This window comes from Bombus bifarius, unplaced genomic scaffold, assembly GCF_011952205.1.
Source record: "Bombus bifarius isolate JDL3187 unplaced genomic scaffold, Bbif_JDL3187 scf7180000008006, whole genome shotgun sequence".
Taxonomy (NCBI): Eukaryota; Metazoa; Arthropoda; class Insecta; order Hymenoptera; family Apidae; genus Bombus; species Bombus bifarius.
The window spans coordinates 356,208-370,941 of record NW_022884384.1 but is presented as its reverse complement, the minus strand read 5'-3'; the positions used below and the strand labels follow the sequence as shown (position 1 = coordinate 370,941).

General features: G+C 33.9%; 2 protein-coding genes across 3 annotated transcripts; both read right to left on the bottom strand.

Moving 5' to 3' along the window:
- Positions 1-2,427: 2,427 nt before the first annotated feature.
- On the bottom strand, positions 2,428-5,774 carry LOC117206428 (cytochrome P450 6k1-like). Its single transcript, XM_033445765.1, has 5 exons — positions 5,240-5,774; positions 4,640-5,011; positions 4,136-4,320; positions 3,734-4,022; positions 2,428-2,842 (listed from the first exon to the last, which is right to left on the bottom strand). Exons 1-5 carry the CDS (start codon positions 5,763-5,765, stop codon positions 2,664-2,666), a joined length of 1,551 nt encoding a protein of 516 aa, XP_033301656.1. The 5' UTR covers positions 5,766-5,774; the 3' UTR covers positions 2,428-2,663.
- Positions 5,775-7,247: 1,473 nt separating this feature from the next.
- Positions 7,248-13,669, bottom strand: LOC117206427 (cytochrome P450 6k1-like). Of its 2 annotated transcripts, none has more exons than XM_033445762.1 (6): positions 13,550-13,669; positions 12,074-12,607; positions 11,503-11,874; positions 11,003-11,187; positions 10,601-10,889; positions 7,248-8,859 (listed from the first exon to the last, which is right to left on the bottom strand). In XM_033445762.1, the coding sequence occupies exons 2-6, from the start codon at positions 12,594-12,596 to the stop codon at positions 8,681-8,683; spliced, it is 1,548 nt and encodes a 515-aa protein (XP_033301653.1). In that variant the 5' UTR covers positions 12,597-12,607; positions 13,550-13,669; the 3' UTR covers positions 7,248-8,680. The 2 variants fall into 2 exon arrangements, with proteins under 2 accessions (XP_033301653.1, XP_033301652.1); XM_033445761.1 differs by having other exon boundaries at positions 12,074-12,599.
- Positions 13,670-14,734: the final 1,065 nt, after the last annotated feature.

The following is a 14,734-nucleotide window of genomic DNA, read 5'->3' as shown; positions in this document are numbered from 1 at the left end:
TTCCTCCTTGGCGGTACAGAAAATAATGACTTATATGATATCTGACTCAAATTGCCTTCATCTCAATTCAGTTATTAATATAGTATATAGTGGTCGTCTATGGATCACGAGGAGCATTGTTCCATCTTTTTGCGATACGGGACGTATAGGCACTGTACATTAAAGTCTTTACATTTCTGTAAATGGATTCTGTAGGATTTTTTACTGTATTATATTGGTTTACCCTGCAAACACTCAATTACTGTTTATTTTTGTGGATATATGCATTTCTTATAATTTGAGTAAGGTATGCCACAGACGAATTCCATTTGTTTAGCAATCATAAACTGTGTCAATATGTCTGCTAGCAGAATGTAATAAACAGTACCCGGTTATTTTGTCTAGAAGTTAATGCAATGCAATGCGTTGTTGAATACGTATTCACATTCAATCTGTTTCTTCTTAACCTGCGGTGAACAGAGAATATAAAATTCTGCTAAATTGTATTCCGTTTTAAAATTGTCTAAACATCCGTGATATTTGTAGCATATCTCAGCGTGTAACCGGGTATGTCTAATTTTGCTTTATCTATTTAATTACGGATGATACGTACAAATCTTTTCACAGTATACGAAACTATCTTTCACGATAAGAATTCGGTTATGATAATGTCATGGGTTATAATAAATGGGTCAATAATGTACAAAGTTGCGTATAAAGATAGTGTTTACCATTCACCAACATAACGTAGAATATATCTAACGTTTGACGTGGTTATCCTAATGAATATATACTATATCGTCTATTATACCCAATGATATTTTGGATGATTGAAAAAGTGTTGTTAGTGAATTTTGAAAATTGCTAGTTGCAATGATACAGAATTATTCTCCTGCATAATGGATAGGAAATGTAGTAATAAAGTTAGTCGTGTTTCTTGAACAAATTTTACAAGTTGCGAGTCAACTTATACTTCTGGAATCACCAATAATCATTAATTTTGTGGTGTAACAAGAATTACGGAAACTTTCAATTGCAAAGTTCTCTAAGATATATAAAATTTCACAAATAAACATTCGTAAGATATATTAACACATAAAATAAAAAATTTAACATATAAATTATAAAATTGCAAAATCCATATATATGCTAAAATATCTTTATCCTACAACTCGTAAGTTATCAGTGAAATGTCATTATCACGTGATAAATTATTGAGAAGATAAGAGATACATACGTAAGGATATATAAATATCAAACCCAATCATATTAAGTAACTGCTAATGTTGACAATATTCTCAATTACATTAGGTATAATTTTACATTTATTAGACTATGAACAAACAGGTTACGCAAACATTGTGATATTTAGAACTGTGTGAAGATTGGTTATAAGCAGAATCAACGATATCTATGACGCCTAGGATTATTTTGTCATAAAAGTGATGTCGCCACGTGACTTTTATATGATGTTGCAAATTGAGATTAAACTTTCCACGTATACATCTTTCATATATTTTCAATGATATCAGTCGCTTTTAATGTGTTCTATTAACAACTCAGATATAACCAATTCACTGATTAGTTTTCACACATTACAAGACACGTTACACAATTCCCTTCCACGGCACCAAAATTCTGAATATTATACAATTTTTGTAAAGTCCTACATAAAATGGTACGATGTAAAAATTGCATAGGAAACTAAAGTTTTGTAATAGGCTAGAAAATATATACGTACTATTAAGTTTTTTTCTAACGTATGAATATTTTGAACGTAACTGTTAATAATCTACATAAAATTGTATAATACAAAAGTCACATGGGCGAAACTTGTTTCTCTCCTTAGTCAATCAGGTCTTTCATCCTGAAGGAATCGTTACAAAATTATTTTTTATTACATAAAATTTTCTAATAGAACAACCAGAGCGAAATAGCAAACAAAGGGTCTCATCTCCGCCTTCGGCGATTTTTAAATATGTTATTGATCAACATTTCGAACAACTTTTTTCTGTATATATAATTGGCGGTCTCGGGTAGTTATCAGGACGTTTGCAACAAAATGTCATCACTTAGGTGAAATCTACTTACAGTTGTACGTATGCGCCAGAATTGCTTGCTGATTTTTTTATTTTTTGCTTAAAACAAGAGTCGGATAAACTTAAAGCGTCGTTGCACAATTGCATATGCGAGGCTGCAAGAAAATTCTGATACAATTGAATCTAAAATGAATAACTTTGATATATTGGGTTTGGGTTTGAGAGATCTTATTGTAAATTAATTGGCCGTAATGCACTGGACACGTGGATTATTTTGGTTTGTACGTGAAAATAACTGAATTAATCAAATACATATATGTGACAACGTAAGTGATAGAGAACTCTATTTCCTCTGCACGCAATATATTACGATACAGAAAATCTACAGAAACAAGATTTCGTATTATTTAATATTGTTCAAGATCTATAAGTTTCGTTAGTTTCAGATATTTGTATTTACAAGTTTCAAGCATTTAGAATTACGATTCCAAAATATATTTAACACCTAAGGATTCATTTCTGCCAAGAAAGAAATAGATGTCCTTTGTTGCATTTCGCCGAATCAGTAGTAAATTGTATCAAAATTATCACAAGCAAAGCAGAAAATTGAAATGCACAACGCGATTCGTAAAACTTTAGCTTCGTTTAACCAGCAGCAGTGGTAATCTTTCGAATGTTGAGATATAATCCTCCTAACGATATCGTGGTGAGTCCTTTGGGATCTAGAACCACTGGAGTTTTGGTTTTTTCACAAGGCGAAACTTCGTAGTCCTTCAATACTTGTACGAGTCCAAGTTTGGATTGCATGAGTCCCAACCGCAGACCTGAATCGAAGAGTGACAGAGAGAAATTATCGTGAGTAAAAGAATTAAAAGTGACAGCCAACAGAAAGATTAAAGATGCAAGTTTATACTTGTGCCTTTCGTATAATGTTAGTAACATGAGTAGAAACTTAGTAACAGTCATCTATTCGGGAGTGTATACTACAGTAGAATTCTATTTATTTAATAATCATAAACTGTATCTATTTGTCCGATAATAGAGTGTAGTAAACTCTTCCAAAATAATATGTCTAATAGACATATACCATAATACCATGCAACGCGTTGTTAAATATTTATTCATATTCAACCAGTTTCTTTTCAACTAGTGGTGAAAAATAGGAGATAAATTTCTGTTAGATTGTATCGTTCCGTCATGCTTATGAGCGGTTCCAGGGCCCCTTCCACCATGCGCGAGGTATCGTCACCGTGGAGATTTTAGCCGGTACGAATGTAGCACTACGCGGCGCCCACTTCCCGGAGGGCGCGGGGCTCCGACAAAGTTTTCCTCCACAAAAAAAAAAAGAGAGAGTATTTTACCGTTTTCAAATTCTCTAGTCATTCTCTATAATTGTAACTTATCTCAGAATATGTAAATTATCTCAGAAGGTAATGTTTAATTTTACCGTATGCACATTCCCGAGACAAAAGAGATTTCAAAACAAAAAGGTGTCGATCCCTTAATAAAAATGTTCATATACAATAATAATATCAGAAGGCATGATCTAAAAGCCAAATCCAATCGTGTTTTGTAACTGCTAGTATAACTAGAAATATAAATTTCTGCACATATATGTATTTCGTTTAGATTCATTTAACAGAAATTTCATAATTTTCCCATCGATAGCTCTCAGGTTAGAGATGTTGGAAAATATGTCGGAACATTTTACTAACCAATGCAGACGCGGGGACCCTCACCAAAGGGCAAGTAGACGAAACTTGGCCTGGCACGTTTGGCTTCCTCGGTAAATCGGAGTGGATCGTATTTCTCCGGATTTGGAAAATACCGCGGATCCTTGTGCAAACCCATCAACGAAATGAATATTGGGGTACCTTTCTCTAACACCAGATCGGAATTAGGCATTTTGTAATCGGCAAGAGTGACTCGATCCAAGAATGCTAAAGGTGGATATTTACGAAGAGTTTCCGAAATAACCATATCGAGATATGGTAACGTCATAACCTGTGAAAAAATTATTTTTACCATTATGTTTACAATTACGTTATAACATTCCTCGTATGCTATTCATTTTTCTCTCGCGTGTTTCTAAGTTAATATCTTTGTAGTTGCCGTACCATATCGTATGTGATTTTGCCATCAGTTTTCGCCAAAGCATCGTCAATCTCTGTCCTAAGTGTCTCTTGTACATCTGGGTTCAATGCAAGTTCGTGTAGTGTGAAAGAAATGACGGTGGCAGATGTTTCGAAGCCAGCAATAAAAAACACCGCCGCTTGTGCCACTAAATCGTCACCGTCGAATTCTGAAACATGCAAATTAATGTTCATAGCAGAAGTTCAGGAAAATGACCTAATATATTCAATATATTTAGATACTAGCTTGAAAGCAAATTAGCAAATATAGATATTTTCGCTCAATTATCAATTTGTAACGTGAAAACAATTGTGTCTGAAGGAGTCGTCACGTTATTCTTCGTCTGTTTTGCTGGCAGTGCACGAAATAAGGATGTGGATGAAATCGTAATTCAAAGAGCATGTTATTCGAAATTTCCGATCTCTGACGAGTCATTAATAACTTACTTCACTAAGAAAAATTAGTAAAATATTGCAGCAAATACATACTGTAATCCTTCAGACTTTCGTCGTTCCTGTGTATCTCCTTCAGGTCGATCAGCGAATCGATGAGATCATTCCTCTTTTCACCCGTACTGATTCGTTGTTCAATCACATCCCAGAAAAGAGATCGGAGGAAATTAGTCGCTGCTTTTCCAAAGAACTTCGATTTCAAATACTTGACTAATCCAGGGCAGAAGAATATACTAAGGAATTCCATGCTACGATGGAAATCATAATCGAAGATCTTTCTGCCATATTCACGGAACGGTGCTTTTGGATTCTCCAACGAACCTACTCTTAAGCCGAACGCAGTGCTGCCGATCATATCGGTAGTGAAATTCGCGCAAATATCTTTGAACTCGACTACTTTTCCTTCGCCTGAAACAGATATTAGATTTCTTATCGTGTGTCTGGCGCTATTATGTTTTTAATCAAGACACAATAATTGTAAAATTTGAAGTACATCGCACCACAGAGCATTGACTTTTAATTTTGTTAACCATTTCTATTAAACAAGAATTATTGTTTTAAAAATATATATTGAACTAACATCAGTTTCTCATGGTCAATCTGTTATTATGTAAATGCACTAGAAATGCGGCTTACCCTCCAAATGCAACGAATCGAGATGCTTTGCAAGATCGTCAGCGACTACCAACATTAACTCGAACATTTTCTTCAACTTGCCCGAGGTAAAAAACGGTGTTAATTTTGTTCTGAGAGATTTCCATCCTGGATTTTTCATTATGAACATATTTGCATATCCAAGACGATCATTTTTCTGATCTGCAGCCGCGTGTCTATCAGCGAAATAGTTGAAGTCCTTCACTAGGACTTGCTTCACGAGTTCTGGATCGCGAACTAAGAGGAACGGTTTGTCGAAGATGTAAAATCCCAAGAAAGGTAAACCTTCGCCGTAATTGTATAGGTCCCTGACAAATTCTGAGGCTGATTTTCTTGACAGAAGACAATCCATGAAGTTGCCTACGAAGGGCGTAGGTGGAAGCCCCTCTTTCACGCCCCGTTTCGACCAGTAGTTGAATTTCCGAGTCACATACAAATAAGCGGCAACTATCAGTGATGACAGAATCAGGATACAATCCAGACCCCAGTATGGCGTTAACAAGGCCATTTTGAATCAGTCTGATAAGGAAAAATGCTTTCGTTAGTCCCGAAAGACAATATTTATCAACAACTTTTAGTTTACGGAGTTTTATGCATTTGAGGAAAATGTAAATGTATAGAAAGTGTAGTAGAAAGATGGTGTAGAATATAGAAAATGTGTGATGTTCGGTTTAATAGCGAAAATAATAATTTGGTAAAATGCGCAATGTATCGCGGAACAGGAAGATTCATCGTTGTTTACAGAACGTCCAACTCTTCTCATATAAATGTTTTTCTGAATGAAACATTTGCAATAACACAATACTTCGCAGTACGGCAAGTGGAAATACAATCTCTCTCGGGGCTCAGCATTCCTATTAAATTGTATGGAAAGTAGATATACCTCTTACTCAACTCGAATGTCCTCTTTTCTAACAACCGATATCACCCGGAGTTGGCAAAGTGAAAACAGGTGAATGCTTAGGGGGCGTACGCATCACGATCACTCAGCGACTACTTGGAGGCTTAGACCTCGGTGGCAAGGTTTACGATATGTCGATTGGGGTATTCATTTCGGCGACTAATTAATTTTGTAAATAATTTTCCTCCGTACGTCTCAAAATTCGACGTCACGTTTTCATCGCAAGCCTTGTACCTCGGCCAGACCCTTGTTCGTATCTTGGGGATCGCGACCGCTATATATATTTAAAAATGCCTAGAGTAGAATGCACATAATACATAAATGCCTCAAGTATAACAGTGGTTACGATATTTAAGTTACAAAATGAGGGATGAAAATTATTTGTAAATAATGGTGAATTAGAACAAATAGCTTAATTCTATCGTATGCTTTACAGTGAAATATACGGTACGTACCACTATGAAGCGATTACTTCAATCGTCACAAGTACTATAATGTAACAGATATCAAATTCAGATTTGCGCAAAATGAGAAAACGTCTCCGAAACTTGCACCACTTGGTATGAGAATAAGCTTTATATCGTGGAGCTTTATATCACATCTTATACGTTTCTTCTGCAATTTCCCCTCCCTTGAGAAATTTACCGCTGTGTCATACTGACTGGCAATATGCGATTAGTTATTGATTAAATTTGGCAATAAGAAGATGATAAAAATTTCCATCTTGGCTGCTAAAATATTTTTTTCGAAGTTATCACTTTGTTTTACGTATAGTTAACGTATAATTAACAACTCGACTATAATCAATTCATTGTTACATAAAACTACACTATCTACACTATCAACATTTTGATTAATACATTATTATCGTAAAGGACTATTTCGATCAGTGACTTCTATGAAATAGTATAATGAAAAAATTGCATAGAAAGCTCAATTTTCTCAGTCGAATCGAATTTTCACAAGCAAAACAGTATAGATATTAGGAAATTTCTTTCCATCACTCTCCTATTTCCAGACGGTGCAGGGCAAATAAGCCCCGTAATGGACTTCCCTCCTTGGCGGTACAGGAAATTATGACTTATATGATTCATGTCTTAAATTGCCTTTGTTTCAATTCAGTTATTAATATAATATATACTAGTTGTCTGTTGATCACGAGGAGCATTGTTCCTTTTCTGCGATACGGGACATATAGACTCCGTACATAAAATCGTCACATTTCTGGATCGCGTAGGATTTTTCACTGCACTATGTTGGTTTATCCTGCAAAGATTCAATCTGTTTATTTTATTGGATATATACATTTCTTATAATGCGAGTAACAAGAATATTAACTTGGTAACAGTCATCCATTCGGTAATATATGCCACAGTAGAACTCCATTTGACTAATAATCATAAATTGCATCAATTTGTCTGATAATAGATTATGTTGAACTGTACCTAATTAATATGTCTAGTAGATAACGCCGTGCAGTGTATGATTAAATATTTTTTCACATTCGATCAATTTCTTCTCAACTAGTTGTGAACAAAGTAGATGGACTTCTGTTAGATTGTATTCCGTTTTCAAATTTACCAGTCATCCTCTGTAATTCTAACTTATCTCAGCGTGTGACCGATAATGTTTAATTTTGCCATATGTATTTAATTACGGATGGTACATATCGGTCTTTTCACACCGTCGCGCTAAAGCAGAAAGCTTTCTTTTGTGACAAAAGTTTGGATTGTGAAAGTGTCAGTAAGCTATAATTACACGCAGATATTTTTTATCATTTCGCAGCATAACCTAGGGCAAAGCTATCTAAAGTGCGTTTCCTAAACATACACTATACCCTCTATTATAACCAACGACTTTATGGACAATTGAAGAAACGTTGTCACTAAAATATTATAAAGCGCAATCTGCAATGATTCAGTATTATTCTGCTGCATCATGATATAAAGTGTAATAATCAAATCAGTCATATTTTGCGAATAAATTTTAAAATTATAGGTCAATTGATAATTGTATAATCAACTATGATCAGTAATTGTAATAGAAATTGTGGAAATTTTTAATTACAAAGTTATCCGATGTCTTTCGTAAATTAATTAGTGGTTATGCACTGGTCATGTGGCAGCCTATGGGCCGATTATTTTGGTTTGTAAGTGAAAATAACTGAATTAATCAAATACATGTACGTGACAACGTAAGTGAAAGAGAACTCTATTTCCTCTGCATGCAATATGCTTCCTTCCCATCACAATACAAAAAATCTACAGAAACAGGATTTCGGATTATTTAATATTATTTAATACTAAATCAGTTTCGTTATTTTCACATATTTGAAATCACAATTTTCAAGTATTTAGGATTACGATTTTAAATTATGTTTGACATCTAAATATTCATTTCTCCCGAGAATGAAATCGCTATGACATTCGTTGAGCTTCGCCAATAGTAAAATATATATAAATTATCACAAGCAAAGCAGAAGATTGGAATGCATAACGCGATTCATGAAGCTTTAGCTTCGTTTAACCAGCAGCAGTGGTACTCTTTGTAATGTTGAGATATAATCCTCCTGAAGCTGTCGTGGTGAGTGCTTTAGGATCTAGAACCACCGGAGTTTTGGTTTTTTCACAAGGCGAAACTTCGTAGTCCTTCAATACTTGTATGACTCCAAGTTTGGATTGCATGAGTCCCAATCGCATACCTGAAACGAGGAGTGAAAGAGAGAAATTATTAAGAGTAAGATTAAAAGTGACAGCCAGCAGAATGTTCAAAGATGCAAGTTGGTACTCGTATCTTTCTTATAATGCCTGTAACACGAGTAGAAACATAGTAACAGTCATCTATTTGGGAGTGTATGCCACAGTAGAATTCCATTTGTCTAATAATCATAAACTGTATCAATTTATCTGATCGCAGAATGTGGTAAACTGTATCCAATTATTATGTCTAGTGGATAATGCAGTATAATGTGTTATTAAATATTTATTCACGTTCAGTCAGTTCCTTCTCAAGTAGTTGTAAGCAAAGGAGATAAACTTCCCTTACATTGTATTCTCCCGTTTTCAAATTTTCTAGTCATCCTCTATAATTGCAACTCACCTCAGCATATAACCGGTGATGTTTAATTTTACCGCATGCACGTTCTCGAGTCAAAAGAGATTTGAAAGCAAAGAGGTGCAGATTCCTTAATACATAGGTTCGTATATAATAATGCACCTTTTATAATTGTTTAATACATGTTTTCTATATGTACGTGCAAATTTTCTACATTATTTGTAAGAAAATGAATTTTTAATTAAGTATGATACGAACGAGTCTTTTCATATCGTGGTATCAAAACAGAAAGTTATTTTTTCTGATGAGTATTTGGTTTATTATCCCAAATTACGCACAAAGAAATTATCTAGTATATTCTCGCATGTCATCGAGTATACGTGTCTAAAGTAATTTCATCATCCATCTACTATCAAATATTACAAACCTCGACCTTTTGCATAACTGAATAATTACAAACTGCAATATATCGGTATTATTCCCTTGCATAATGATAAAAAGTGTAGTAATAAAAGCAGTCATATTTTACGAATAAATTTTACAAGGTACAAGTCAACAGATAATTTTGTAATCAATTATAATTAAAGTACCTGACATTAGTAAGATTAAATCATAAAAATCATTAAAAAGTCAGGAATCTTAATTTGTATCAAAAATTATGGAAATATCCAATTACAATGTTTTCCAACATATATGAATATATCACAAATACATATTCACAAATTGCATTCATAGATATGATATTCGAAATTTAACATTCAATATGCTAATTTCCAACAACTGCATATGCGAAAATGTCTTCGGCGCAAAAACTTCTATCTTATCTGTGCAAAAATATCATATGCCAATAAGTATATTCTACATGATAAACAACTATTACACAAAAGAGATACATATGTGTACTAAAAGATATGCATAATGTAGACGTCAAATCCAGCCTTGTTTCCTAGAATATCATCTTTCATTCAATAGGCAATGAACCAACAAGTCATTCAAACATTCTAATGTTTGAAAGTGTAAAGATTGCACGTGCGAAGTGTACGTGTAAAGATCGTTCACAAGTGGAATGAAAGATATTTATAACTATATAATTATCTACTGATAAAAGTCATAAAGTCACGTGACTACCGTAAAATGTGCTAGTTGTAAATAAGATCTCCACACATTGCGTTTACGTTTTTACGTACTACGTAAAAGAATTTTACCTTATCGTTAATAATATGGGAACTGTTTAAAAAAACGAATGCTGATCACGACATTTATGTACCTATGTCCTAAATGTATAAGTTTCTACATATTTCGATTCATTTAACACTATTTTCATACTTATGCCATCGATAGTTCTAACGTTAATGATATTGGAAAATATTTTGAAAAATTTTACTAACCAATGCAGATGTGGGGCCCCTCGCCAAAGGGAAAGTAGACGAAATTTGGCCTGGCATTTTTGGCTTCCTCGGTAAATCGGAGTGGGTCGTATTTTTCCGGATTTGGAAAATACCGCGGATCGTAGTGCGAACCCATCATCGAAATGAATATCGGGGTACCTTTCTCTACCACCAGATCGGAATTAGGCATCTTGTAATCGGCAAGAGTGACTCGATCCAAGAATGCTAGAGGTGGATATTTACGAAGAGTTTCCGAAATAACCATATCGAGATATGGTAACGTCATAACCTGTGAAAAAATGATATTTACCATTATGATTACAATTACGTTATAACATTCCTCACATGCTATTCATTTTTCTCTCACGTGTTTCTAAGTTAATATCTTTGTAGTTGCCGTACCATATCGTATGTGATTTTGCCATCAGTTTTCGCCAGAGCATCGCGAATCTCTGCCCTAAGTGTCTTCTGTACATCTGGGTTCATTGCAAGTTCGTGCAGTGTGAAAGACATGGTAGTAGAAGATGTTTCGAAACCACCAGTAAAAAATATGGCTGCTTGTGATACTAAATCGTCACCCTCGAATTCTGAAGCATGCAAATTAATCATAAGCAAAAATTCAGCAAAACGATCTAAAATATTTAGTGCAATTGGAAATTAACTTGAAAGGAAATTAGCAAATATAGATATCAGGGCGTAATTTTCAATTTGTAACATGAATATAATTATAATTGGAAGAAGTAGTCGCGTTATTTTTCGTCTGTTTCACTTGGGGATTCACGAAATAAGGATATGAATGAAATCGCGATTCATAGAGCATGTTGTTCGAAATTTCTGATTTTTGATGATAAATAAATAATTTCATTAATAGAAATTAGTAAAATATTGCAGCAAATACATACTGTAATCCTTCAGACTTTCGTCGTTCCTGTATTTCTCCCTCATCTCGATCAGCAAATCGATGAGATCATTCCTCTTTTGACCCGAACTGACTCGTTGTTCAATCACATCCCAGAAAAGAGATCGGAGGAAGTTAGTCGCTTTTTTTCCAAAGAACTTCGGTTTAAGGTACTTGACTAATCCAGGAAAAAAGAATATAGTAAGGAATTCCATGTTACGATACAAATCATAATCGAAGATCTTCCTGCCATATTCACGAAACGGTGCTTTTGGGTTCTCCAACGAATCTACTTTTAAGCCAAACGCAGTGCTACCGATCATATCGGTGGTGAAATTCGCGCAAATATCCTTGAACTCGATTATTTTTCCTTCGCCTGAAACAGATATCAGATTTCTTATCGTGTGTCTGGCGCTATTGTGTTTTTAATCAATACACAATAATTGTAAAATTTGAAGTCCATCGCACCATAGATCATTGACTTTTAATTTTGTTAAACATTTCTATTAAACAAGAATTATTGTTTTAAAAATATATATTGAACTAATAACAGTTTCTCATGAAATGCGGCTTACCCTCCAAATGCAACGAATCGAGATGCTTTCCAAGATCGTCAGCGACTACCAACATTAACTCGAACATTTTCTTCAACTTGCCCGAGGTAAAAATCGGTGTTAATTTTGTTCTGAGAGATTTCCATTCTGGATTTTTCATCATGAACACATTTGCATATCCAAGACGATCATTTTTCTCATCTGCAGTCGCGTATCTATCAGCGAAATAGTTGAAGTCCCTCACTAGGACGTGCTTCACGAGTTCTGGATCGCGAACTAAGAGGTAAGGTTTGTCGAAGATGTAGAATCCCAAGAAAGGTAAACCTTCGCCGTAATTGTATAGGTCCCTGACAAATTCTGAGGCTGATGTTCTTGACAGAATACAGTCCATGAAGTTGCCTACGAAGGGCGTGGGTGCAAGCTCTTTCACGCCTCGTTTCGACCAGTAGTTGAATTTCCGAGTCACGAACAGATAAGCGCAAACCATTAGGGACGATAGGATGAGGATGCCATCCAGTCCCCAGTATGGCGTTAACAAAGCCATCTTCTATGAATCCGACAGATAAAAGACATGTTGTTAGTGTCAAAAAATAATACTCGTATTTATTAATCGTTCATGAACTACAGATTTTCATGCATTCATGGGAAGTTGAAAAGCATGAAAGTGAATGAAATGCACAGAATATATAAATATCTCAAGTATAACACTCGCTGTAATATTCTATTTAATATGTGCGAAAGAAATCTTTGTTTACGTTTAATTTCGTTCTTACAGATAGGAAATTGTATACATATCTGCAGGTCTGTTAGTATATGATTAATCTAATATGTTGTTAGTCTCTGGTTTGATAAGATCATTGATGGAAATCCTTTTGAAATCTTCCGCTCTCTTATTTAGGAATTTTGAAAATTATTGGAGTTACGACAAAATTTATTTTATCAACTATTAATGTATTATGGTCACGTTTTTTCTGATGTTTTTATCAAAGAGACATAATACACTGGTATAATCCTGCTATTTCCCTGAACGCAATTATCTATTTATTCGATCAGTTAATAACTTCTTGGGATGTTGAATAAACACAGCGTTAGAAAAGACAATTTATTCAAATGGAGGCATATTTACATGGTAAATGTAAATTATTTTTTCAAGAAGAATCATTTCAGTGTAAGTCTAATGATTGTATCCTCGATTGATCTGTATGATCGTTCGGATTTGGTGCAATCTGCTTTCTTTTCCACGTATATGCCTATTACTAAACAATCAAATTTCAGTGTAATTAAGAAAATATCGTTCGATTAAACTGAGTAAATTATTCAGGAAAGAAAGGAAAAGGTAAGAAATTACAGTATACATAACATCATGAATCAGAGTTGCGTTACATTTGAATTTAATTTACAAAAAAAAAAGAACGAAAATTGTCAGTAAATAATAGAAAATTAGAACAAATAGTTTAATTCTGCCGTATATTTTACAGTGAAGTATACAGTACGTACCACTCTCAAACGAATACTTCAGTTGTCACAAGCACTATAATGTAATAGCAGGTATCCAATTCACATTGCCGCGAAAGGAGAAAATCTGTCCGCAGTTTGCAATCTATGTTGATAAAATGATCTTTGTATAGTCGGCTGTCACAGTATATATGCAAAATCTGCATGCTCCCCTTCCTAAGAAATTTATTGTTGAATCATCTATTGCTGACATAATGCAATTAACAAACACTTTAGTTTCCGTAGTATGATCTTTAGATAAAAGTAAGAACTTTAATAGCTAAGCGGAAAGTTCGAGCCGAGAGCTTGTAAACGGATTGAAATATTCTGCGTGATTGTAAATCTGTCAAAACACTACGAGACCCCACGACATTTTTCTTCGCGAATCTTCAAACAATGGCTGTTTGGCCTTATTATACTAGTACATATAAAGCTATATACACTGATGATGCACGTACATCGTGGTTGAGGGTAATGCAAACAGTGTTTTAATAGTATCAGATCTTGGATATTCATTTTAAATGGATTAGAGTATATAATATATAATATGATATTATAATAATAATATACAAATAATAAAAATAATAATAATATAAAAATATATAATCAACTATAAAGTATAGTAAAATAACTAATATAAAACTTATGAAACGATAGACGAAGCGATAATCTCGTAATGACCTGTTGTCTTATGACCTCTTATGTTATTTTATATCATTTTATGTCATGACGTGTTTTAGAGCTTTGTGAAATAATCGAAGATTTATTGGATTTATGATGAACGAGTAGAAACTAAGTTGTATAGCGGGAAAAAGAAAATTAACTACTAGATCATACTGTCGCGGCATAATTCAAGGTTGGATTATTTTCCTTCCCTTGAATTAAAGAGTTTAATTAATTCTGTTTTTTATTTGTTGATGGAATGAAGAACGGATGACAAATACCGATTAAAGAGATACATTAGCGATAGAGTTATTTTTAAAAAAATACGTTGATAAATATCAGAGTCTCCTTTGTTCAATATTAAAGCTATATCTTCTTGCTCAACTTCTAACGTAAAATCTGTTTTGCTTAATATTATACAATGTCTTACGGAAGAAAAAAGAGAAGCAAGTTTATATAATCACAAAGTCCATTTATCACGTTATATAACAAATTAATGAATATATAAATGGAAAACTATGTTTA